Source organism: Sinocyclocheilus grahami, unplaced genomic scaffold, assembly GCF_001515645.1.
Source record: "Sinocyclocheilus grahami isolate Dianchi unplaced genomic scaffold, SAMN03320097.WGS_v1.1 scaffold7.1, whole genome shotgun sequence".
Taxonomy (NCBI): Eukaryota; Metazoa; Chordata; class Actinopteri; order Cypriniformes; family Cyprinidae; genus Sinocyclocheilus; species Sinocyclocheilus grahami.
In genome coordinates this window covers 1,558,500-1,586,277 of record NW_015505186.1, presented here as the reverse complement: position 1 = coordinate 1,586,277, position 27,778 = coordinate 1,558,500, and the positions used below count along the sequence as shown (strand labels likewise).

The following is a 27,778-nucleotide window of genomic DNA, read 5'->3' as shown; positions in this document are numbered from 1 at the left end:
CTGCATCACCCTGTCGGAAATTAACACCAGGCAATCCATCATTCCAAAAGAGAAAGATACACGCAGGTTAAAAATACACAGATCATGCAGATCAGAAATGAAGTTTACGGAGTTTCTTTTAGAGCATTTCAATAAAAGGCATTACGAAAAACAAATACACTAATACAAACCCTCAAAATGAACATTTGTAAAATGCAATCCTTTAAATATAAATGTTCATACATAATATCGCCAACAATTATGAGTTTTTAAATGACAGTATTTATTTACAAATGCAGGGAAATATAATGGACATTTATGCATATGTTATATAAAAGTTGTAAATACCAAACAAAGATCATATCAGACACAATATATTGTGACGTATATTATTGCAGCGGAGATATGTAAGGCAATAACAGGACATTAATGAAATGCATAATATAGAATAGGTTATTATAATAACACAATATACCAAAACACAACAACTTAAACCACCGAGAATACTGTACTTACACAAACACGATAAAAAAAGTGACATATAAGTGATAGTAACACAGTAGGTTCCTTCTGAACACAAAAATTCAAAAGTCAATAGGTCGTCTGACATATATTCCTTTTTAATGATACTGGCACCACTTTAAATGCAAAAGATCCCAATGTAGGTCAAAGATCAGTCGTAGGAAAAATCTCAAGTGGGAACTGCAACCGAAAGGTCATCATTCAGTCATGTCTCCTTGTATATGATATGCGTTTGGGAAGTGCACTGGATGTAGAAGCTCTCTGAATTGAAGAATGAAAGTCATGCCCATATATGTGTGTTTATAGTTTCCTCTACTGTTGGTTTTCTTCTACATGTTTAGTAAGGGTAGTGTTTCTGTTTCTTCCCTGCGAAACATGCCATCCACGTGCACAACAGCATGGCCACCACAGCTCCAGCCCCGGTGCAGTAATAAGCCCATCCGATCTCACAAGAACCTGAAAGAAACATCAACCTCAACATGTAATACTCAGAATTGGTTATGTTCACACAATATATAATGTGAGGCACAATATATTGTTAAATATGACTTTTTAATACTATTGTATATTGTATAGTTGGCATACAGGTGACGCCAATAAATTAATTAAAGCATACATTATTTCCACTCTGCTACCTACCATGGCACAGGAGGTTTGCTTCTTTATCGTTATATTTGTGAAAATTATATTTTGCATTTAACTTTCATAAATAATGATACATTATACACACACACACACACACACACACATACTAGATAACGTGCCGTCATATTTACCCCTATCGGTCCTTAACCATCTTCAAGAATCGGCTTAAAACACATCTCTTCCATCTTTATTTGACCCTCTAACTCCAGCACTCTCTAATCTAATTCTATTCTTAATTTTTTTAAATTGCCCCTTTTAGATTTGCACTCTATTTATTTAATGTGTGTGTGTGTTTCTTGAAGAATAAAAACTAACACTAGCTTCTCTATTCTTTTTTTATTCTATGTATTTATTTTATTTTTATTTATTATACAATTAACAAAATGCTCTAACACTAGCTGTCTCTATTCTATTCTATCCGTTTTCTTTTTATTATATAATAAAAAAAACTTGCTATGTGTACTGCGTTAAGCTAACTGAGACTTGTCATATATATCACATATCATTGCTCTTTTGTTGATTTTGATTGCTTCCATTGTCCTAATTTGTAAGTCACTTTGGATAAAAAAAGATATATTAAAAAAGATATATATATTGCTATTTTATTATTATTGTTGTTTGTTGTTGTTGTTAATATTAATAAAATACTAATGTTTTTTATTTGAATATATTTAGTAAAATACAAAACAAAATAGAATTGATTACTGTGATATAACATGATCCTTTAAAATATGCTGATTTGATGCTCAAGAATCATTCCTTATTATTGTCAATGTTGTGCTGCTTTATATTTTTGTGGGGAATTCTTAGGAGGATTCTTTTGATGAATAAAAAGTCCAAAATAACAGCATTTATTTGATGTACAAATTCTTTGAAACATTTCTTTACTGTCACTTCTGATCAATTTAATGTGTCCTTTTGGAATAAAAGTATGAATTTTTCCCCTAAATAAATAACTACACAAACAAATCTTACCGACCCCAGACTTTTAAATGGTGAACGTAAAAATCTGAACTTGTCTATATACCAACGTACCAAGATCGAACTGGTCAGAGTTGTTGCCGCAAGTCTGTCTGACCTCTTCACTGTCCCACCCTAAAGGGTACAGGGCACATCCCGATCCGATCAGCAGCCCTGCAGAGAGAGAAAACACACTGTGAATACAAACAGACATAAAAGTAAACAAGAAGAAGAACAACTTTATAACATGACTAAGAGCTCACATAGTTTCCCGCTGTGTGAGGAGGAGAGCATGATATCTCTTGAAAAATAGATGATAGCCATGAAAAACAGCGCTTCATGCATTTTGTCATTGGTCTGAAAAGCTATTATTTGTTTTACTGCACACAATGCAGGATCATTAGCTCATTTTTTTTCCATTTGACACAGATACTCTATCACACGCAAACGCAAACACACACCTCCGCAGAGACGATAAAGCACAAATCTTGTTTTCATCTGGGCTCAAGATCCAAACAGCTATGGAAATATGATAATAAATGCAGCAAGTAGCTTATTTATAAACAAGCTTCTAGGGAATTCTTTCATATTTTCCCTTTTATGTTCTTACCAATTCAGCAAAAATAAACAGGCATGTAATTCCCACCAGAAACATATACAAGTTTCAATATGGCTCCTCCTCTCCAGTGAGCTCTAAATTCTTACCAGAATATTTCCTAATAAAAAAGACCTGCATGTGCCTTCATCAACCCTGATGATTTGTATTATGGTTGCTAGTGCCAGGCCTCTTTTTTTCAGTAAGTATTTTGTGACTATGACTTCTATATATTTCTATATTCTAATTATCATTTATATATTTTATATTAATGTTATTATATATACAGTGGGGCAAAAAAGTATTTAGTCAGCCACCAATTGTGCAAGTTCTCCCACTTAAAAAGATGAGAGAGGCCTGTAATTTTCATCATAGGTATACCTCAACTATGGGAGAAAAAATGAGAAAAGAAAATCCAGAAAATCACATTGTAGGATTTTTAAAGAATTAATTGGTAAATTCCTCTGTAAAATAAGTATTTGGTCACCTACAAACGAGCAAGTTTGTCTCTCATAGTTGAGGTATACCTATGATGAAAATTACAGGCCTCTCTCATCTTTTTAAGTGGGAGAACTTGCACAATTGGTGGCTGACTAAATACTTTCCCCACTGTATATATATATATATAAATAATATATATAAAGTAATTACCATGAATCTGTCAGGGGGAAACAGTGAGGAGATATTTGAATTAATTACTAATAAACTAGTGTTTTCTGAGTCGGTGTCGCAAGGATGAAGTTGTCGATCCTGACTCTCTTCATTAGACGCGCCTTTAGAGAGAAGTGCATCTTTACGGATTATGATTATAATGAAAGAGTTTTTGTTTTTTATTTGTTTTATTTCGTTAAGTAGTAATATAAAGCTTTCTATAGATATATTTATCATGTCTGTGAGGCATGAATTCGCTGAGTTTCATTTTAGTGAAGCGCTCCTGTTCAAGATGAGACGGCAGAAAGCGCATCATGTTCGTTTTCTTTATTTTATAAATCACAACGTTTTGTTGATATTGTGAGTGCACACAAATAAAAGTAGACCCTTTACAGTTCTGAATGATGTATTACTCTTACCTTTGTGAGCAAAAATGACGTATCCACTGAAAAAAAATGCAAGTGATCGCGCTGGTGCCTCCATGTCCTGCAAAGCGCGCTTCAGCTTGCACAAACTATTGGATACAGCGCACATTTATCTAGGTTTAACGTTTAAACATTGTTATATGCTTGAACTGTTTTATATCTATAGATTTTATTTTAGGCAAGTCGTGATGATTTGAGAAGGCTAAATTGATCAAACATAGGCTATGATCAGCTCACTGTCTGCCGCTGGCTGCTTGGTCGTTACATAAAAAAAAAATTTGTAACGAACAAAAAATGCTCCAATCGTTTTTCTAAATTAACTTAATAAAAAACGAAACAAATATAATCACTTTGCCATTACATACAAAACTGAACAATTTTAATAGTTGAAAAAGTAGTATAAGCTGTTTTGAGAGAAGGGGAAAAAAAGACGGGCTCGGGCCAGTAATTCTGATAAGCTGTCAGACACAGGCCATATTTGAGGCCTGTGCAGGGCTCTTATTGTGAGTGCACACAAATAAAAGTAGACCCTTTACAGTTCTGAATGATGTATTACTCTTACCTTTGTGAGCAAAAATGACGTATCCACTGAAAAAAAATGCAAGTGATCGCGCTGGTGCCTCCATGTCCTGCAAAGCGCGCTTCAGCTTGCACAAACTATTGGATACAGCGCACATTTATCTAGGTTTAACGTTTAAACATTGTTATATGCTTGAACTGTTTTATATCTATAGATTTTATTTTAGGCAAGTCGTGATGATTTGAGAAGGCTAAATTGATCAAACATAGGCTATGATCAGCTCACTGTCTGCCGCTGGCTGCTTGGTCGTTACATAAAAAAAAAATTTGTAACGAACAAAAAATGCTCCAATCGTTTTTCTAAATTAACTTAATAAAAAACGAAACAAATATAATCACTTTGCCATTACATACAAAACTGAACAATTTTAATAGTTGAAAAAGTAGTATAAGCTGTTTTGAGAGAGGGCGAAAAAAAGACGGGCTCGGGCCAGTAATTCTGATAAGCTGTCAGACACAGGCCATATTTGAGGCCTGTGCAGGGCTCTACCAGGAACTATGATGAAGCAGCGCTAAATATAGCCTATAGCGTTGTCAAAATACTCATTTATTTAATTTTAAATTAAACAAATGTATTCCTGATAGTATTCTCACTGTTTACAAAATGTAACCGTAATCTGAATACTTTGTTTTTTGATGTAACTGTAACAGATTTCAGTTACTAGATTTTTGTATCCTGATTACGTAACGCCGTTACATGTATTCCATTACTCCCCAACCCTGTATGTGTATATATATATATATATATATATATATATATATATACTGGTCAAAAGTTTGGAATAATTATGTTTTTCGTTTTTTTTTAAAAGAAAAAGCTATGTTTTTTATCAAAAATACAGTGAAAACAGTAATATTGTGAAATATTACAATATAGAACTGTTTTTATTTAAATATTTTCATGTTTTTTTTTCACTACCATTCAATATTTTGGAATAAGTAGTAAAAAAAAAATTCAGCAAGAACACATTAAATTGACAGTAAAAACATTCATAATGTCACAAAAGATTTACATTTGAAAATATATTAAAATAGAAAATAGTTCTTTTAATTTGTAACAATAGTTTACAATATCACTGTTGTTACTGTATTTTAAATTAAATAAGTGCAGCCTTGGTAAGCATAAGAGACTTACAGTGTAAATGAAACATATTTAGCAGCTAGTGGTACCATGCTGTGTGCATACCTATGCGTGCCTTGTAATGTTTGCCTCTCTTTGTGTTTGGTTACAAATGATGGGTGTGTGATCTTCTCAAGTTGTCTGTGCCGACTAGTTTTTTTGTCTGAGATAATGAGAGGACAGAGGACTGAAGACAAAGAACACTCCCACACACTGCCACACAAGCCCAGTAACAGTTTATTTTTGGAATGATTAGCTTTCATTTGTACTTCAACTTTGATGTCACAGACATTCTTTGATATAAAAAAAGCCTAGATTCCGGCATTAGTAACCCAGTTCTGTAGGACTTGCTCTTTGTCAGAACTTTCAAAACTCGTCTTTGTCTTTAAAATTCTTCAAATGCCTCCTGTTTCCTCCATCCATTCAAGCAGGCCTGAAAATCCATTACACTGAGTCAGGAACTTACAAAAATTACATTCTGCTTCGGAGTTCAAAACGGCAAAGGAATACAGAGGGAAGGGAAATAAGCTTTTAGTGCTTCGACTTTTGTTTCTCAGAGGCAATAAGAGAAGTTATGAGTAATCGATAAGTTGATATTGGGCTAGTTATTATGTGTATGTGAGAGTGTGAAAAGAATGCAGACTTATGCAGAAATTAACTTCTGCAGATTGCAGCCATACTCCTTTCACCCTGGCGTGTGGTCGAGCACGTATGGTGAGGTTTGTAAAGTTGCGAGTACAGCAGTTCTCCTTGACCAAGACAAAAATGGACCATTTGCAGTACTGTGAAACGAGGTGGGCCTTTCATCACTGAAAAGGTGAGGAAAAACTGACAGTGATAAAGTGCTGCACACTCACACTCTTTTAAAAATGTATCTCTGTGGCTTGCAACGTGCTTCTGGTAGAATGCAGCACTGCGTTTTCAAAGTCATAATACCACCAGCATCGGGAAAGTTCTTAAACTGTATGTAGCGCATAGTGTATAGTCAGCGTATACTAATTAAATTGCATGCTAGTCAAAGTGTGTGCACTATAATAAAAGACATGCTCTAGAAAACTAGTTTTCACTTCATCAACCAAACAGTATGCACTAAAAACTAGTATGGACTAGGTATAATTCACTTCAAAAATGTACTACACAACTAGAATGAACTACACACTATGCATAACAAACTAAGTATGCACTAAATGTAGCATAGACTAGATAGATTGCACAAGAAAATTAGTGTGCAATAGGTAGCATTCACTACAAAGTACTACACAACTAGCCTGAAAGACACTATGCATCACAAAACAAGTATGCACTAAATGTAGCATATAGTAGGTAGAGTACACAAAACTAGTATATACTAAGCACATTAGAGAAGATGTACTAAACAATTACACGGAAAGACACTAAGGCATTACAAAACAAGTATGCACTAAATGTAGTGTATACTAGGCCGAGTGCACAACATAACAAAAAATGTACTACACAACTAGACTAAACTAGACACTACATTACAAACCAAGCATGCACTAAATGTAGTATATATTAGGTAGAGTGCACAAAACTAATAAGGACTAGGTAGCACTCACTACAGAAAATGCACTACAAAACTAGCCTGAAAGACACTATGCATTAAAAAAACTAAATTATTACATAAACTAAATGTAGCATATACTAGGCCAAGCAAACCAGTATGCAGTAGGTAGAATTCACTACAAAAATGTACTACACAACTAGACTGAAATAGATTGAATTGCAAACCAAGTATGCACTAAATGTAGCATATACTAGGCAGAGTGCTCAACAAAACTAGTATGCACTAGATAGCATTCACAACAGAAAATGTACTATGCAGCTATACTGAAAAACACTATGCATAACAACATGTATGCACTAAATGTAGCATAAACTAGGCCGAGTGCACAACAAAATTAGCATGCACTAGGTAGCATTCACTACAAAAAAAATGAACAACACACACAACTAGACACTGCATTACAAACCACGTACGCACTAATGTAGCATATACTAGGTAGAGTGCACAACAAAACAACTGTGCACTAGGTAGCTTTCACTACAAAAAGTACTACACAACTATCCTGAAATACTCACTAGATTACAAACCAAATATATTCAAATATTCGTTGAATTTAAAATAAAAATCCACATTCGAATGCAAAAACATTGCATTCAAATTTTAGGTGTGCGTTAAGGAGGCAGCCTTATCAGCGGCGCACGAGATGCGATGACGATGTAAGTGTCGTTGCATTATAATGTTTTTGTTAGCCTGTCCAGTTGAAGCCAATAGATGTGGCGCTGCTACGTTGTTCATTAAAAATACAGCGGAAAAAGAGAACATCAATGCGGAGAAGATTTTGTTTACATCAAAACCGAAACCAAGCCGTTCACACAGAACGCATATTTCACGCATTTTTTAGACGGATATCTATTACTGTTGCACTCGCGTCTCGCACAAAAAAGCCACATGTTTAGAAAGCCATGTAAAATTAATGCAAGTTTAACTTTGAAAAAAACATATATCGTGACTTTATGGTGTCCCCCCCCGCCCCCCATCCCACTGCATCTCATGTTTTTAAATGAAAAATTTACTCTTTGTGATTGGCTTTCTGCCCTTTGTATTAAACTATGCATACATACATGATGCTGTTTTATTTAGAGTTGTTTAAGCAACTTAATTATAATTGGTTTATAAACATTATGCACTTTTTTTCGCAGGTAGTCATGTTCTCTTATGCTTTGAATGATGCGCCCTCTTGTGGCCTCAGGAGAGAAGCCAAAAGCTTTTCTTCACCCTAACTGAAATTATGCATTTTAAATTTTTATGTAATTCGAATTTTGATAATATTTAAGTACAAAATTCGAATTTCGTTTTTCAGACATTTTGACAGCCCTAAAACCAAGTATGCACTAATGCAGCATATACTAGGTAGACTGCACTGCACATCAAAACTAGTATGCACTAGGTAGCATTCACAACAAAAATGTACTACATAATTAGACATTATGCATTATAACACAAGTATGCATTAAACGGCAAATACTTGGTAGAGTGCACAAAACTAATATGCACTGGGTAGCATTCAAGGCTGAACTATAAACTACGTATGTATTACAAAACAAGTATGCACTAAAATGTTGCATATACTAGGTAGAGGGTACAACAAAACTAGTATGCACTAGGTAGCACTCACTACAGAGAAACTACAGAAAATGTACTACACAACTAGACACTACATTAAATAAAGTATGCACTAATGTAGTATATATTACGTAGCGTGCACAACGAAACTAATATTCACTAGAAGGCCTACACTACAAAATAAAAATGCATGAAAAAAAATACACTAGGTGGCATTCACTACAAAATAAATATGCATGAGAAAAAACTAATATGCACTGTGCATGAAATTGCATGCACTATAAAAGCTGACTGTTAGGAGTTGTGCATGTGAGTAATGTATATTAACAGATCTGAAATAAATGGTGGTCACACAGATTGAGCTGCACTAGAGCTCAGAATGTAAGGAACCCAAAAGGAATTTTGCTTTGACTTGGAAATATGAATCTAAGGAACAAAGTGAAGAAAACAGCGGAAAGTTTGACTCAGTAGATAATGATCTCATAAAATGTGTGTGTTTACTCCATATGAGTTTCAGTAACAGGACGAAAAGGGCATTGTGTGCAGCTGCTACATATTTTGTGTGCAGCATCAATTTGAAACAGAAAAGTATGTGTGAGAGAGAGGCATAGGAGGCGCTACTTCTAAACATTTAGTCTCTAAAGGATTCTCATGTTGCTCACATATAGAGATCAAGCTCTAACCCGAAACCCATAATCCTGTTTTAAACCCTCATCTAAACACAATTCTCTCCCTGCATGAAGAATGGCAGGGTTTGAATTTTCAATCAGGCCACAAAAACAGAGAGCAACTTCAATCTTCTCACTCTCATGTCACATGCTTTGCCAATACTTGCGATTCCAGAACCTTGCAATGGAATGAGAAGGTTTATGTCAAGGGGATTAGCATTAGTTAATGTTTATCATGCAAAAACTATGGGTTTATCTCACCATGGATCCATTTTTGTATTTGAAGAAAATACTTCAAATATTTGAATTTAGTAAATGATGAAGAATTGGTACATTTATTAGAAATAATAAAAAATAATAATGTTATTTGTCATACATTTCTAAATATTTCACCATGGGTGCATTTTTATTAAAAAGATTTTAATTTAATAACTGATGAATAATTTTGAAGTTTTAGAAAACAATAAATAATAATAATAATAAGCGTAATATTAATAATAACAATAATATTTAATATTATTTTTAATGAATTTCTAAACTTTTGCATTTCTAAATATCTCACCATGGATCCATTTTTTGTTTGGAAAAAAACACAAATTTTAAGACTTTATTTAGTAACTGATAAAGAATTGAAAATTTTATTTTAAAAAAACAGTAAGCATAAAATATACACAGATAATTGACAGTAAAAACTAATCTAAAAATAATTTGAAGGCTTATTAAAAAGGACGAGGGACTGCAACCCCAGATAGGGGAAAACAATGGAATAGGTTGTTTTCTAGAGGTGATACACAGAACTGTAGTTATTGTGTAACACAGCAGATGGTCCACTGTCAACACAATACAGAGCTCACACAGCCTGACAACACCGCAGGAAATGAGAGCGCCAAGACACCGTCTTCAGGGAAGACAGGACAGCTGAGACGACTGCCTTATCACAAAGAGCAACACCTCTGATTGCTACTTACGCAAGCTCTCTTCAGTGAGTGCACAGATAACACCTTCATACAGTATCTGAAGTGTTTTTCACCAAAAAAAACAAAACTAGAAACCACACTGTGGAGGCAGCCGTGCAGTTGCAGCTTTCAAGAGCTTGCATAATCTGAAAGGAATGAATTAAACTTCACATTTCACTTACATTCCAAAAGATCTGCTGTCGGGAACGCGTGGGGACCAGTCACGTATGGATTCAGTAAACACTCCAGCACACAATGATAAGAAGTATCTCTTAGCCTGACAGCCGACAACAGTCTCAAAACATTCCACTTTCGGCTCCACTGCAATCAGATTCTCACTGTCAACCCAAAGTCTTAACTGAGAAGAGAGGATACCACATCAAAGAAATATGGAAATTAGGGTCTGCAGATTTGTAGTTGCATGCCATTTTCTATCGTCACATTAATTTTCCATGACCCTATCTGAGATTGGGCCACAGATGTCTACAGAACCTGGAGAAAACCGGGAAAATTCCATTTTAAAATCCATTTCATGATCATAAGAACCTATAAAATATAATAATAATACCTATTACTATTATTATTAAAATATTGTTATATAAATGCACACTTATATTATATACTAATATATATACTGTATATATATATATATATATATATATATATACATACTAATATATATATACTTATATATAATTTTTTTTCAACTCTGTGGCCGTGTTAATCAGTTCAACCCTTCTGTGCAAAAATTGTTAAAATTCTATTTCAGAAGTACATTTCATGGCTTGAAGATCCATCTAAAAATAAATAAATAAATGATACACATCATCAACAAAATTCAAAATATATAAATAAATGAATAATAATAATATATTATTATACAAAAATATTATACATATTATTATTACAATTACATACTTACATTTCATTAAATAAATGATAAATAAATAAATTATACCAACAACAACAAAATTAAAAAATATATATAAATAAATTCATAATAATAAGAAGAATTAATGTTGCCTGCAAAACAACCAGATGTGTAATTCCACATGCATGTGTAATTCACCATAACCCTTTGGGTTTACTCATATTTACTCATAAGAAAACAGCTGTTGTGTTGACACAATGTTGTGCTTTACAAAGCCAATATTTCTCAAACAAAAATACTGATTTTGTCCAATTATGCCACATGCTGGCCATGATTCAAAACTTGGGATCTTGAAAGTTGGACTTCTGAAGTTTGTGTGAAGTTTCTTCAGAACCATACAGTCTTCAAATGTTTGATAATACCGCTATCATCGATCATGTTCTGCACTTCCATACAGTTTGGCACCGGGTAGGCGAACAATGTCAGACATCTAGCATCTCCCTTTGATGTGGGCATAAATCTGCCCCTCTTTATTAAAAAGCCCTGGCAGACTGCGATGGCTTCTGATTGAGAACAAAACCCAGCTGCTTCTCATTCTATCGCTGAAAGCAGTCATTGCTCAGAATTGGGGTGTGCGGTCCTGACATAACCATCATTTTCATGGAAGGGAGGCATTCATTCGGTGCTGGTGGGTCTTACAGGCTTTGGGATTTTTTATCATGGAGCTCTTTCATGACCTAGATGTCTGGCTCCATGCCTGCACTGCTGATCTCTCCTGCCCACCCACTTACATTCCCTCTATGCTCCTCAGAAAAATACCCATCTCCAAGGTTGGGGAGGATGAAGAATTGTGTTACGCTGGCTTAAAAATGAGCCTCTCAGCCTGATCATTTGTTAAGTGCTCAGATACTCTGGACTATATACTGGAATAGACAACCCACTTCCGTACTGATAAATATCTCTGCTGAATTGGTGATACAGCAATATATATTTACTAGCTAATGCAAGCATCACATTTATCATTGCTCATACTTTGGGTTGAGGGCCTGAACCAGTGTTATTTTAGTATTATTATTTATATACCATTATAGTATTTATTACCATTTTGAATTTGCTTTTAGTTTTATATTTTCAGTTTAAGGTTTAAACAATTTTGTTATGTGATTTTGCAAAATATCACCATTTAATTGTTTTAATACCATTCATTGGTGATAAACTCCAATATTGTTAATATTACAATGGATATTTAGTCTGTTTATCAAAGTTATTTCAGAAGACTTTAATGACTGCTTTAAGTTTTCAAACTAAGCAGCTGCAAAAACAGCATGATGATTAGCAATGCTACCGTTGCCTCTCTCAGGAGGGAGTGTCAGGTCAACGATGAAAGGCCTTGACCAATGTGCCAACGTGAGGTCTGCGAGTTTAGACAAAGTCCACGTATGTTCTCTTAAGCAAGCACTTCTGAGGGATGATGAGGCTCCAGACTGGGTGCCATATCAATCAGCGGAGATATTTTGAAGAACATCTCAACTGTTTTTGCCTATAATGAAAGTCAGTGGAGTACAACGTTCATTGCATGGACAAAAAACATTAAGACATTATTTAAAAAATATCTTCTTTCGTGTTGCACAGAAGAAAGCCAGTCATACAGGTTTTGAAGTGAGTAAATGATGACAATATTAATTTCTGCATGGCACGCTATCCCTTTACTGACCAAATAAAAAGGACTGCAATCCATTGTTTAAAAATATTTTGCAAGCAAAAATATAATTTGGTGCCCCATAACAACTCTTCGTGATTAAAGAAACAGACAGCCCTGAAACAGAGACGGTTCTTGGCTTTAATGTCACCCATCTAGACACTTATGAAAATGGTGCCCTGAAGGCTTCGTATGACCAACATTGGTCTCCATGTTCATGCATTCCCCCTGTCATTAGCATCAGTGTGTGACATCTTGGTTGGAAGATCTGATCACAGATGGCTCCATTACGGCAGCATATGGTAGAAGAGCGTACCCACACAGACCATCAAAGCCAACTTGAACCTGAAATTAAGGCCCCTTGAGAATGTTGCAACATTTCTATTCCACGCCATCTTCCTGTTAAATATTTCATAATCAGTTTTTGTTTAATGTTTGGCCAGTTCATTTAAATTGCTCCTTCCGCAGATTATTTGCTTTAAACTGAAAATTGTCATCATCCACTTAACCTCAATTCACTTCAGGTTCATGTGACTTTAAACCAATTGATCTCTTTAAACCCCAAAGGAAATGAATTTGGTTGTTCTTAAATAAATATACTAGTTTCTGAAAGTATGCATTTTGATTATTTGACCAAGTATTTTCTGGAGGACTTTCCCAGACCACCTACAAGCTATTGAATGGGATTTGGGATTTAGGATTGAGGATTAAATAGGGAAAACTAAGGCATTGTTGTCCTAACCCATACCCTGACTGGGTGTTTTGAGACCAAAAAAAGCCTTTCAAAAACAGGTTATGATCCGAAGTACTTCTAGAGCCTTTCTTTCAACACCCTAATGATTTCACTAGTTTCAACATAACGTTCCAGCAGATGTTGAGTTTTGCTTTTCTTTTTAACCCTAGAGAGAAGGAGAGGTTTATTGAGTTTGGTTGAAGTCAACAATAGAAACATCTGGATGCAGTTACAACACAGTCCATTCCCACATAGAGGAGACGACGTCATTCAGGAATCATCAGGAGAGAACTGAGAGAAAGAACCGATGGGAGGAACCTTCCCAAAAGACCCACAAATTCTATCCATACCAGATGCTAAAATGACACTCGAGAGGTTCTGGGAAAAAGAACAGTGTTCCATTGTTCTAGAAGCACCTCTAGAAGTGTGTCATCAAATATCAAGTGACTGAGAGAGTATGTGAGACGTATTTCAAGTAAGAGCTGTTAATAACTTTATTCACTGCCCATAAAGCTTGTATGTTTATGTTTTACAGTAAAATAAACAGCCCCAGAGGTTTCCATCAGAAACATTAAAGATGATGAGAACATGGACTTCAAAAATACACCAAAGGTTGATGAGACAAACAGAGTGAAAGAGGAAAAGAAAATGAATATTTAAGGGAAATAAACAATATTAAAATGATATATTTGGGGGTAGGGGAGTTCATCAAAGAGTGTCACAAGTTATCTGAAGGATAATGATCTTCAGAATAAATTATTAACTAGATTTTTATCTGAAGCCACTATTCTGCTCTGGTTGGTTTTCAGCACTTTGCAGGGTGTTCTGGCTTGATACTTATTAACCAATTATTATAAAATAAAATACATTTATGAATAAAATAATTTAAAATATATATACATACTTTTTAAGCAGCAATATTTAAAGTATCATTTGTTAGCACCAATAAAGTTGCAAAATGCACACGCTCATACTCACAGAAAACCTTGGTTGCAAATCATGGAAGGACTGCCAACTAGGAAATGAAATCTCTAGTTTACAGTCCACTGCTCATGTGAAGAATTGGTGTGTGTGTGTGTGTGCAAGAAAAATCGTCCATCACAGGTCGTCCTACGCTGCCATACTATGCTGTCACATTATGCTGTGACAGCTGTACCAGGTGTTCAAAGAACAGACTATGACTTCTTGTCGTCCCCCGAGACTATGCTGCCTTCCCTGCTCAAGAACACACAAAATAAATCAAACAAACAAAATCGCTTTTTACTTCATAGTGATATTTTTTTGCAGAAAAAAAGATAACACGCATAGCTACAGTAAAATAAACAGCCCCAGAGGTTTCCATCAGAAACATTAAAGATGATGAGAACATGGACTTCAAAAATACACCAAAGGTTGATGAGACAAACAGAGTGAAAGAGGAAAAGAAAATGAATATTTAAGGGAAATAAACAATATTAAAATGATATATTTGGGGGTAGGGGAGTTCATCAAAGAGTGTCACAAGTTATCTGAAGGATAATGATCTTCAGAATAAATTATTAACTAGATTTTTATCTGAAGCCACTATTCTGCTCTGGTTGGTTTTCAGCACTTTGCAGGGTGTTCTGGCTGGATACTTATTAACCAATTATTATAAAATAAAATACATTTATGAATAAAATAATTTAAAATATATATACATACTTTTTAAGCAGCAATATTTAAAGTATCATTTGTTAGCACCAATAATGTTGCAAAATGCACACGCTCATTCTCACAGAAAACCTTGGTTGCAAATCATGGAAGGACTGCCAACTAGGAAATGAAATCTCTAGTTTACAGTCCACTGCTCATGTGAAGAATTGGTGTGTGTGTGAGTGTGCAAGAAAAATCGTCCATCACAGGTCGTCCTACGCTGCCATACTATGCTGTCACGTTATGCTGTGACAGCTGTACCAGGAGTTCAAAGAACAGACTATGACTTCTTGTCGTCCCCCGAGACTATGCTGCCTTCCCTGCTCAAGAACACACAAAATAAATCAAACAAACAAAATCGCTTTTTACTTCGTCTCTAAGCATTTTTATCAGCACAAAGAAGAATGCATGCCCTCTTACAGGTCACAGTGGCACTGGGGTCAAGAGTGATTATCTTCCTATTGATCTGCGTCCCGTCATGATCAATACTGTGTCCTTTTATTCAGCTTGCGAAGGTGACCGCGACGCTCTTTTTTTCCTAGTGAGCTACAACGTTCTGTAAAGTTGCAGTAAAATAGGCTCTCAAGCAACTGGCAAAGAGGGAAAGTTAAATACTGCTTGTGATGCAAATTGTTCAAATTTGTTCATTTAGTGCATGCATTTAGTACACTTGACAAATAGACCAACAAGTACATTTGAGCCCCATTTTGAAATGGATAAAATGATCATTCAAAAATCTGGTGGCAGTAGGATTTTTTTTTTTTTTTTATAATAATTTTATATTTTTATTCAGCAAGGATATGCTAAATTTATTAAGAGTGACAATAAAGACATTCATATTGTTACAAAATATTTCCATTTCAAATAAATGCAGTTCTGTTGAACTTTCATCAAAGAATCCTAAAAAAGTATTACAGTTTTCACAAACAAGGGCTCGTCATGTCATTGTTGACTTCTGGGTTGCCAAGTCAACTGGTCAGAACATAGACAGAATGTTCCAAAACTCACATACTTACAATCTGGAACTCTTCATAGCAATTACGTCCATTTCTAAAAATTCTGACATCCTGTTGTGTCTATATGTGGGTGGGTAGGTGGATGTTTATGTGCAGTCCAATCAAGGCTCATTGGCAGGAAGTGCAGTCCTGTCTTATCAAAACCCAACAGTGTGAAAACAGAGAAAGACCTGCACAGACTCAGACCTGCTGTTACAGATGGAATTTTCCATGGATGACTGGCTTTTTTCGGCAGCTTTTGTGATGAATTGGCTGCTGTTTGTTAAAGTCTACACGAAAAGATGCCAGCAAAGCGTGGACACGAAAGAGACCTGTAAAATAAAATGGTAAAGTAAATTTGAAGAAAAACCTAGAGTGCTAATTTAGAGTGTCCTTGCACCACTAACAAAACAAAGCTTACCGAACTAGATTTTTGTTTGAACACAGAGGCATGTGTCCCTCTCAAAACCATCTTCAGACTTGCTCTTCTCAAAATCCTTTGACCAAAAGACAGACAGAGCCTGACTAAAATTCCATGACAGTGACGTGTGAGAAAGCAATAAAGGGTGAATGGTCTCCAGATGACCCTTTCGCTCCCATTAACCCCCGACAGGGATCGTCTTTAGGTTTAACCTCTGAACTAGGCCAACAAGGAACATTAATGGGATATTCACACAAAAATGAAAATTCTGTCATTAATTACTCACCCTCAGGTCATTCCAAACATATAAGACCATCGTTCATCTTCCTTTGGAACACAAATTAAGATATTTTTTTATGAAATACGAGAGCTTTCTGACCCTGCATAGACAGCAGCAGTGGTTCAACCTTAATTTTATGAAGGTACAAGAATTTGCACACAAAAAGTATTCTTATAGCTTCATTACATTACGATTGAACCACTGATGTCCTTGCTACCTTTCTGGGCCTTGAACGTGGTGGTTGCATTGCTGTTTATGCAGGGACAGAAAGTTCTTGGATTTAATCAAAAACATCTTAATTTGTGTTCCAAAGATGAACAAAGGTCTTACGTGTTTGGAATGACAGAGTGAGTAATTAATGACAGAATTTTCAGTTTTGGGTGAATTATCCATTTAAGAGTAAAATAACAAGGCACTACAAAACTACTATTTCTCTAACAGGTTTGAGCTATTAAAGCTCTGCTAAACATCTCCTTTGGTATTCCATAGAAAAAAGTTATGGGTTTGGAAACATATATGATGGTGAGTTAATGAAGACAGAATTTAAATTTTTGGGTGAAATATCCCTTTAATAAAGCAGTTGGGGTAAGCAGCTGCCTAGACCGAAGTGTCCGCACTGAGTTCCATCATAAACCTTGGCATTCAATCCCTAGACGTGATTGACAGTCCTGAGCTCAGCTCAAGCGGCCAGCCAGCCGCTGCTATCAGCCTTGTGCACATGATGTAAAGCCACACTGTCACCACACGCCGTTACAGACCACCACAGACTTACACGGACCATAATTCTTATTTAAATCAGCCAGAGAGTGAGGGACTAATGAAATGGTGAGAGAAAAGGACAGAGGAAAAAAAAAGGCCACTGGTGTGTCCTAAACTAAGCTCATGAATTAATTTACCGTCATAACAGCCAACAACAGCTGGGAATGTTTTTATGAACATAAATGCATTATTATTCCAAAAGCCTGTTCCTTTTTAAATCACATTGCGGAAAACTTCACAATGTCAGTGTGTGATGCAGCAAATTAATTAGGAATGCTGTTTAGAAGAACACAATAAGTTTGCTATTTAAAATTATATTAGCCAAGTTTGTAACACACTACCGTTCAAAAATCTGGGGTTGGTCAAATTTTTAAATATGTTTTAATATTGTGAAATATTATTATTATTAATTATGTTATGATATATAGTCTTTACTGTCATATTTGATCTATTTAATTATTAATTTCTTTAAAAAAAGAAATCCTACATTTTGTTCTTTGGCAAAATTTGGCAAGATTTGGCAACTTCCTCAAGATTAACATGCCTCTAAGGTAGGAGATCAAGTCTTATTTTTTAGATTTGTTCATCACACAAAGCGTGTGACTTGCAATATATAGTGAACAAGTGATAAGAAAAACTTTTAGGATATATTTATGATATGTTTTGGTGCTTCTGTGTCCTTTTTGTCCAGAGCACCACATTCTTCAATATCTGTTCTTGTTCTATAGAAGAAAGTAAGTCATGAAGGTGAGTAAGCAACAGAATTTTCATTATGTTGGCTTTGACAGCAAATGCAGCAGGCTAAAAAAGAAACAGGCTGCTGCAGCAAAAAAAATATTCATATTCAAACTCAAGAAAGCAGTAAAGAGACTGAAAAAAATCCTCAAAGCTGTAATGGTGCCTCAGAGATACCACCTTCTGGTTGCAAGAGACTTGAAGAGATGAAAACTATTCTCTACTGAGCTTCCTTCAAATGTGCCTGTGCCATCTGTGTGAATCCAAACCTTTCTTCTCTTCTGCCTTATCCTCAAAAAATCTCCCTCTGCCACACTGTTGGGTCGGTCTCTGAGCTAGGAGAGAAAACCATTTATTTCCTCTTTTACTGTAGCCAAAGAATGTCTCTGCTGCCACAGTCGTGGACTTTAGAGGACCATCTGGAAGCCTGGAACATTCCAGCATGATTGCCCCGAGGAGAATGCAGACCTGCATTCCAATCTGAGGGAGGGAGCCGGGCCGGAGAGGGACCATGCAGCACTGGAAGTGGACTGAGCCAAGTTCCCCATGGAACTTCTCAAAGTTCTTGAACACAGAGACTCCTTTGTTCACTTATCCATGGAAAGTTGGCTTTGTTCAAGCGTGTGTGTGCGTATTCGCAAAAAGTTAATAACGTCTAGCTCATGCCCTTCTGGATAAGAAAAAACGTTCTGATATGAAATTAAAGCGATACTTAACCCAAAACCAAAAAATCTGTCATCATATAATTACCCTTATGTCATTCCAAACCAGTACAACCTGTATTCTTTCATCTGTGGAACATGAAGTGTCTCAGTGTTGTCAATGGGGTCTAACAAAAACATGTATGTAAGATTGCGGTAGGAATGATATTGTAAAGATTTAAAATTTCAGCCACATCAACTCTTTCCAGTTTATTTTTGATGAATTTGTTTATCCATTTTACAAAACTGAACCATCTGTTCATGAATCAGACTGATCTGAGCTAACTCGCTGATCCAGTCAAAGTGGTTAACAGCTCACTGGTGTAGCGTCTGGACCAATCAGACACACCATTTTTCTTTATGTAGTATGTTAGACTAGTTTAAGTGTTTATGTAGTTAATAAAGTCTTACTTGTATCACACTTGACGTTGTTCATTGTTTGCTCATAACTGGAGTCCCTAATCATGCAGATTTTACGGGTTTGAACCAACATGAAGAAGAGTCAACATTGGGTCAGCTATCCCTTCAACAACAGTGAAAGGCCAATGTCTCCATTTGCTGATAGTTTTGCTGGATGATGACAGAGAAAGGAGTGCTAGATACTGTTCAAGAGATGCATAAGCAGACTGAGGACATGGTGTACGGGCAAATATGAAAAAGTATCCGGACGCTCTTTCATGCGCTGCACACACCCACACGCTCACATATGCTATTCTGAGCATCTGAGGATTTGAACATCCCCGCTCTCTTGTGAATCACTGCCTTTCTCAATTATGTGAGCTGGTTTCAAGATATGTGCCTCAAAGCTAAAATATCATACTGGATTTGAAGACTGATTTTTTTTAGCCTGTTAAGTTTCAATGAATAATTCATGAATGAAAGATCTCCTTCCAGCACGTGTTCGCCTGACTCCGGTTTATCAGGCCACACACACCCACAACGACACTCAAAACAATGGGAACACAAACCTCTTTATATTCGACACACCATAGCAAACTAGTTCTGAATCTCATCATCCCAACCAAAGACTAGATCACAGTCTCATTTGTGACACTGTCCATATTTTATGAAATTTTGCATCATATTTAGGGATGACAAAATTACTGAATATTGATACTATTCATAATTTGTGTTCATATTTAACATTTTTAGTTTTTGAAGTAGATTGAACACAACCGACATTTTAGTGTCACAAAAATATTCCTTTTATCCCGACCCAAAAATTCTTTGCATTAAATTTTTTCCTTCACCTACAATAAATGAGCAAATCGCTCCAGACTAGTGCTAAGCAAAGGCAAAGATTTTGTTGAGCTGAAAATGAAGTCATGCCGCACGCCGCTTTTCTTACAAGAATGTAAACACATGCAAACACCAGTCGTAGCCGTGACCTACATATCCTTACGGCTGGTGTGTACGGTTTTGTCAAAGGGGCCGATATTGCAGCCTGTTGGAAAGGTTTCTGAGTCATTTCCTTAAGGAGTCATGGAGGAATCATTTCTTGTAAACCGTGAGGGTTTCTTTATAAAAGTTGAGATTGGCCAGCTGATGGTGCCCTGCTGCTCTCACGTTGTTTTCTCTGAAATCTAAAAGTCTGCTTTGAGGATACCATCTCTCCTAAATATGCCTTAAATTATGTGTGTGGGTCAAATAACAAGAGAATAGAGAATGGCAAGTCTCCTAAACGGCTCTTAAAGCGAGAGCTGTTATTGCACATCTTGTTTAATGACCCATTTTTATTTCCCAAAGTGTAAAATATCCCTATGGCTGCACTATGTGATGAGAAAACACATACCAGTATTGAGACATTTCATGTCATGAAACTGCACCTTGATATCAATTTGTTATACTAGTAGGTATATTCATTGCTTTAAAACACATTTAGCTTAATGTTTAATTTAATGCATTTACAAAAAACTGTTGTGGGAGTTTCTGTCTTTCATTCTTTCAGTATGCCATTTTCTTGGTTGAAAGGTAATAATCATAACGTCTCCTCTTTCATAACATAGGTTGTGGACAATTTTAACATTCATGGATGCACACTAGTACATCATTCAAGCATATTCTAGCATTTAATTTACTATAACATATTATAATTTTGGATGCACTTGTATAAACAAAAAAATTCAAAGTAAAACAAAATTGTAAAATATATTTTTCACATTAAAAATTAATGATTTACATTTTTTTGGGCCATTGAGATTATTTTCATGACAATTATGTAAATTTTCCCTCAATTCTCATTACTGCAATATAAAAATACTAACCCTCAGTTTATAATAATGTGTAATTTATATTTTAATTTAAAATCAATCTAAATTGTAAAATTTCACATTATTGTAGTTTTTCTTTTTCTACCTGTAGTTTATGATTATTTGTCAAATAATATTCTATGCTTTTTTTTAATCACAATTATAGAATTACAGAAATACAGAGACATCGTTTAAATGAATAAATGATACAATCCTTTGATAAATTTGTTACATACACTAAGAGATAGATCATTTAAATTACATACCAGATACATTACAGCAAAGAAAATTTGGGGTTACATATGCTTCATAGTCATGAAAATAACATCGCAATGCAAAACTAATTGTAATGGCTTTATTGCCTTTATGTAAAATAAAATGTCATTTTGGTTTTGTGCTGTAATATAGCTGGCCCTGTGAGATTTCTAATCTTGCATATCATTTAGGAAGGATCAAATGTGGATTGAAATTCCATCATAATGGGCTACACCCAATGGTGTCGAGTTTACAGGACATTATCTGATAGACACTGTCATTGATTTCTGTGAAGGACAGGCACAGATTTTCTTCACCTCTGGCCTATTCAGTTCACTGTGTGTCACTCTCATACACTTTTTCTCCTATTTTCCAGCAACATTCCAAGCATTCCAAGGAGTCAACAGAACTTTTCAGACAGACGGGCGGACAGTAAAAAAAACTGAGAGACATGGTGAGAGATGTGCACCAGTACTGGAGCCAGTAAGTCTCTTCCTGCTGCTGCAGCTGTCTCCATCAGCTGGATCCTGCCTGTCTTTCTCATTCACATCACCCTACGCCCTCTCATCTCTCCATCCGACTCTTTCCAAGCGCCCAGGGGTCGGCACGGGTCAGCTAAAACCAGCATATACACCCTCAGCTAGGTCTGTTCCCACACGACCACAAATACACGTTGCTCAAGCGCACACACGCTTCCATTCACCACACAAATGTACACAAATCAGCAGTTCTCAACAGCCGTCCGTTTCTGCAATTAGAAACTTTCCAGCGTGACTAATTCAATATTGTCAATTTAGATTTAAACGAGAGTGATTTACACAGCATGCAAACATGACGTATTTGACATCCGAGCTAACAGAGGGAAAGCAGGAGGTAAACTTTCACAGCTCAACAATTTTGCACGTTGTGCAGTCCACTGTAACCAGACACAAAGTCAAGGACAACTTTGGAAAAGTTAATCATTATTGTGACACATAGGTGGCCTAAGGACTTAAAGAAACAATTAAAGTGTCAAATTGTTGCAGTTTCTGAATTCAAACTTTGACAGACAACATACACATTTGTTTCAAGCTGCATTGACCCCCTGTTGGTATTCGTCGAAAGTTTACAGCTCAAGAAGTGAAGGCTTACAGTAAGACAACTGCTGCTGGATAGATTACTGAAACGTCACGTCTCAAAGCTTACTCAAGCACTCGCATACACACAGTTGTTGCCACTTGACTTATTTGTGTTTTCCTCAGGGTAAGGTTGTATAATATTTCCCCACTGTAAGTATGACAACGTGATCTCTGGAATGAAGGGCCTACAAAAACACAGAACAATTGTGATATTCTGAGCACTGACTGAACGTGAACTGGCCTTATTTCTGTCACTTGAACAACTGAAGACAAGGAATTCACAAGTGAGTATATACATATACATGTGAATACAAAAAACTTTTGGGATCTGTCAGATTTGTATAATGTTTTTGAAATGTCTTATGCTCACCAAGACTGAAATTATTTGTCAAAAAATACAATACAACACAATAACACTGTGAAATATTATTACAATTTAAAATAACTGTTTTCTAGTTTAATAAAAATTACTTAAATTACTTAAAATGTAATTTGGTTTTGTGATGGCAAACTTGAATTTTCAGTGTCATTACTTAAATCTTCAATGTCACATGATTCTTCAGAAATCATTCATTTAATATAATCTAATATTCTGATTTGGTGCTCAAGAAACATTTCTTTTTATAATAAATGTTGAAAATAGTTGTGCTGCTTAATATTTTTGTGGAAATTATGATACTTGTTTTCAGGTTTCTTTGATGAATAGAACGTTTTTAGCATTTATTTGAAATCTTTTGTAACATTATAAATATCTTTGCTGTCATTTTTTTACACTAATGGTGTAAAAGTGTAGTATTTCATCTCTTTTTATCATAGAAATCCTTTCCACAGAATAACTAGATTCTTGCCTGCAACCACTGCAGAAAATGCAAAAAAAAAAGCGATACAGACTCTAGTGGGCATAGTTATGGTTCAATGAATGCATTCTTTTTCATCTTCTACTGCGAAATTCATACAGGGCAGCGAATACTCAAAAGTAAAGAGAAAAAGGAGTAAGATAAGAAAGAGTATCAGAGAACAGACTTTTGATAGGGGCATAAGGCAATACATAAGGGACGGAAAGCTTGGGAGAAATCCAAACAGTTGATTTTTGCATTCGCAAACTGTAACAAACTCATCAGGCAATGTCATTACAGCAAAGTGAGAAATATCTCCCAGGAGCTGAGGTTGTTCTGAAAGGAAGTCCTCAGTATTTCTCTAATGTGTTAAGAAGACATTAAAGAGTAATTGAGAAAACACCCAGATCCCAGTGAGTCATATCGGCAGATCTCTCAAGCGAAAAAGACTAATTTCAAGGTCTTGGGTTCTCATTGGCCGGGATTCTGACAGTAGCCAGACGGATCCCATAAATCCTACAGTAAATTCACTGTATGAAACACATGACTGAGCCAACTGTCTTTCAGGAGAGCGTGCGTGACGTATGCAAACATGCAACGGGTGCTGTGAAGCAAGACGTGGGTGTGAGAGGAAATCCAATAGGATGCAGGAACCATAACGTTAATTCAGAAGGCACAGACAACAACATACTTCCCAAGTCTAACCTACTAACAAGTAATATTCCCACCTGAAAAAGGCAAACTGAAGAAGTGATACACCAATGTGGCATCTGGCATCCATCCCAGAATTAGTAAGTCCGTAAGCGAGTCTCTATTGCCTTTACTGTATCAAGTGATAAAAACAAAGCAAAATCACATCCTTCTAGGACAAGGAAAACCTGCAAACAGGAAATATTTAGTTGCCCTTAAATAAAACATCACAAAGAAAGCAGGTGTGCGTATCAAAGTGTGTGTGGAAAAGTAAAGAGAGCACAAAGGACAGGATTAGGGAATATGAAAGAGATACGAAAAAGAGAAGTGTTGCCTACGGTCCCTCATAGAGAGGTCACGTATAATCAACCTCTATTATTTCCCATCTCTCTGAAATGGAGCAAAGTCACCGCTCTGAGGCAGGACAAAAGAAGAGAGGGTGATGTAAGTCATAAGGGCCCGTGAGGGGCCCTCCTCCCCTCATATACTGCTCATTACAAAGCCAATCGCTTCATAAGCAGCTCTGTTACTGCCTCACAAATATAAAGATCTCGTAAAAGGAAAGTAACAAAAGATAATTTATTCTGTTACCTCCTGCTCTCTCTCTTTTAACCTGCGTGTGTGTGTGTGTGTGTGTGTGTGTGTGTGTGTGTGTGTGTGAGAGAGAGAGAGAGAGAACAAGCCTGGATTTGCAATGCATGTCCTCTTTCCTGACCATTAAAAGCTTATTTGGCCAGGACTATTTTTCCCCGAGGAGGTCAGGTAAATTTGTGCATCGCAGACGTTTGAACAAGCCCATTTTTCCCTCATTCCTCTGTATAAATTACTGAGCAATTTAAATTTTTTGGGGTCCTGGGAGAAATCGAATGCTGTCCGGAGAGGAATGTGTGTGATCACGGTATATTATTTTTCAGAACGCTTCTCCTCAATTACTTTGACCTTTGGTGAATGCCGTAACTAAAGCTTAAATTTCTTGTTTCACTGCCTGGTGTGCCTTCATGATGGATTTAGACCTTTCGGCTGACTTCAGCTTGCCATCTGGGTAAAATAACAGTCGGTGGTTTAAGTACTGCTGGTATTGCATTTGATATAAAAAGAATGAGTAGCAATATAGAAAGTACAATCACAAACTAATCAGAAAGATCACAGTAGTAGGAGCATCAGGTATGACTCACCCTCATGTCAAGGTCAATGGGCTCCAATGTTTTGTTGAAATAATGTCAGAGCGACATGAGAGTGAGTAAATGATGAGAAGTTTCATTTTGGAGTGAACTATCCTTTGAATTAAATTAGTTTTAGTTTGTAATTTTACCATAATATGCCCACTTCCCATCCAAAATCAGTACATGAAATCACAGACGTTCTGTGTTAACAACTGTAGCTCAATCATCGGTTGAAAAACCAATCCCATCTGACCAGTACTAAGGACATGAAAGAAAACTCTTGTTTGCTTTTCACTATTTGTTTAGTTACCAAGCAAACTCGAACTGATTTTCACCAGGGTGTAAGTTTGGTGTGTTTGCCCAAATCAACAGGCTCCTATCCTCACAGGATGACATGAATCGTAGCAACAGAATGTTAAAACAAGCACACCAGGTTTCACTAAGAGGATGCGGTTGTCATCATGTGTTCCCGCTTAGGAGCTGCTAAGTACTTGTGTCTGGGAAAGACGCAAACGAAAGTATGTTTGAGAAGTTGCAGTGCTTCATTTGACTATGCATTTACAAGCACATTCATCTATCCTTCTGACAACCCACCTGTTCATCCAACCAATAAATGCACCGAAAATTAGTAGCTGACCAATGCCAATACCAACTAACTACTGTAGAAAGTGGGGTGGCCAATATAAAGCCTATATTAGGTTATTCCTATAAGATTCAATTATTTGTATTATATACTATATAAGCCAATATTAGATTATTTTATAACAATGTATTTATTTTATTTTAATTAATTTTATTATAGGATGATAATGCTCAAAACTCAAAATTTATATCAGCAGAGTTATCAGCATGGCCAGTATCAATCTATCACTACTTAAAACTATAACAGTTGCCCATTCAATCATTCATCTAGCTGGCACACTCTTCATCTCTCAATCCATCTATCCACTCATTCTATACATCCATTCATCCAACCATTTCACCATTTACCCATCCACTAAATCTCCAGTCAAGCTCCTTGTAATTGAACTCACCTCCCACAAACTGTATCCCTCCTGCCACTCTTCCGATGGTGCGAGAGATTAGATCCGTAACACAGCATCCCATGATTGCCGTGAGAGCCACCAGGAGAAGCAGTCCGCAGCCTGTCCCCGTCACCACCGTGCAGATCCTCCACTCCAGACTCGGGATGCCTTGAAAGGAGGCATAGCGCCCACACTGCTCCAACATAACCGTCCCACCACGGGCCTCATCCCTTACAGGGTAGGAACAGCGGCGGAACGTTCCAAACGACACCGGCTTACCCATCTGCGACCCAAGCAGCCAGTATGGCATGAAGAAGCCTATGCAAGATGTGGCTGCACAAAGGAAGGACAACAGGGCCCATACCACACCTGCACATGTAAGACTAGATGCCATCACGCTCAGCTCAAACTTTCATACAGATGCAAAAGGGACTGATTTCAGGTTGAGCGCGCATGCAGAGCTCCTAAGCCCACCGGCCTAGATCTTCCCAGCATCTTCCTGCTCGGTTACACCTGAGGAAATAGTAAAAAGTGTGGGAGCGTTAGTAAAACCGTGGGACATCTGTTTCCAGCCATAAATCTGAAGTGACAAGCTCTTCAAATTGCATAAACTGAAAGGTGTTCACTTTCTCATGTAATTTTCCATTTGAGTATGTATGCAGCAGACATGGTGAAGAGCATAAAATCTTTTTTTTTTTAAGACAAATACTTGTTTTACACCATGAGTAGATCGTTTCACAAATTAACGATTTCTGAAAATAAAATTGTAATTGACTATATGTCGATTTTTGCGAAACGCAGCAATACAAATGATAGTTCACATAAAATGCATACTTCATATAAAGTATGTAATTTATTTATTTCTACGTCACATAGCGAGAATCGTTGAGTCGGATTATCTTTTCAATGAATCGCAGTGCACAAATCTGAACGATTCTCTCACAAACCTTGTTTAATCCATAAAACACTTCATGTCAAAAGCTGTGCTACTATAATGAATTCTAGCTCATTTTGGCGTGTTGTATTATATTTTTGTGTTTCCGTGACGTGAAAAGATATGAAGAGATTTCGCGGTTATTTTCTCTCAAAGTCAAAGTCATTTCATTTCTGTTCTCCGTGGGAGAAAGGAAAATATTTATAGAAACGAAAAATGGCGTATGTATGCAGCAGACATGGTGAAGAGCATAAAATCTTTTTTTTTAAGACAAATACTTGTTTTACACCATGAGTAGATCGTTTCACAAATGAACGATTTCTGAAAATAAAATTGTAATTGACTATATGTCGATTTTTGCGAAACGCAGCAATACAAATGATAGTTCACAT

The 27,778-nt window shown here is 36.2% G+C and overlaps 1 protein-coding gene across 1 annotated transcript; it reads right to left on the bottom strand.

Annotated features, from left to right (window-relative positions):
• Positions 1-249: 249 nt before the first annotated feature.
• lhfpl6 (LHFPL tetraspan subfamily member 6) lies at positions 250-26,962 on the bottom strand. The gene is made up of 3 exons (XM_016278193.1): positions 26,462-26,962; positions 2,182-2,280; positions 250-957 (listed from the first exon to the last, which is right to left on the bottom strand). Exons 1-3 carry the CDS (start codon positions 26,844-26,846, stop codon positions 839-841), a joined length of 603 nt encoding a protein of 200 aa, XP_016133679.1. The 5' UTR covers positions 26,847-26,962; the 3' UTR covers positions 250-838.
• Positions 26,963-27,778: the final 816 nt, after the last annotated feature.

Excerpts from the sequence above, each read along its gene's own strand:
- lhfpl6 (XM_016278193.1), bottom strand. The coding sequence starts at position 26,846 with ATGGCATCTAGTCTTACATGTGCAGGTGTGGTATGGGCCCTGTTGTCC. Across the intron at positions 2,281-26,461 it reads AGGGATACAGTTTGTGGGAG|GGCTGCTGATCGGATCGGGA; the intron begins GTGAGTTCAATT and ends CTCTCTCTGCAG. Across the intron at positions 958-2,181 it reads CTCTGACCAGTTCGATCTTG|GTTCTTGTGAGATCGGATGG; the intron begins GTACGTTGGTAT and ends TGTTTCTTTCAG.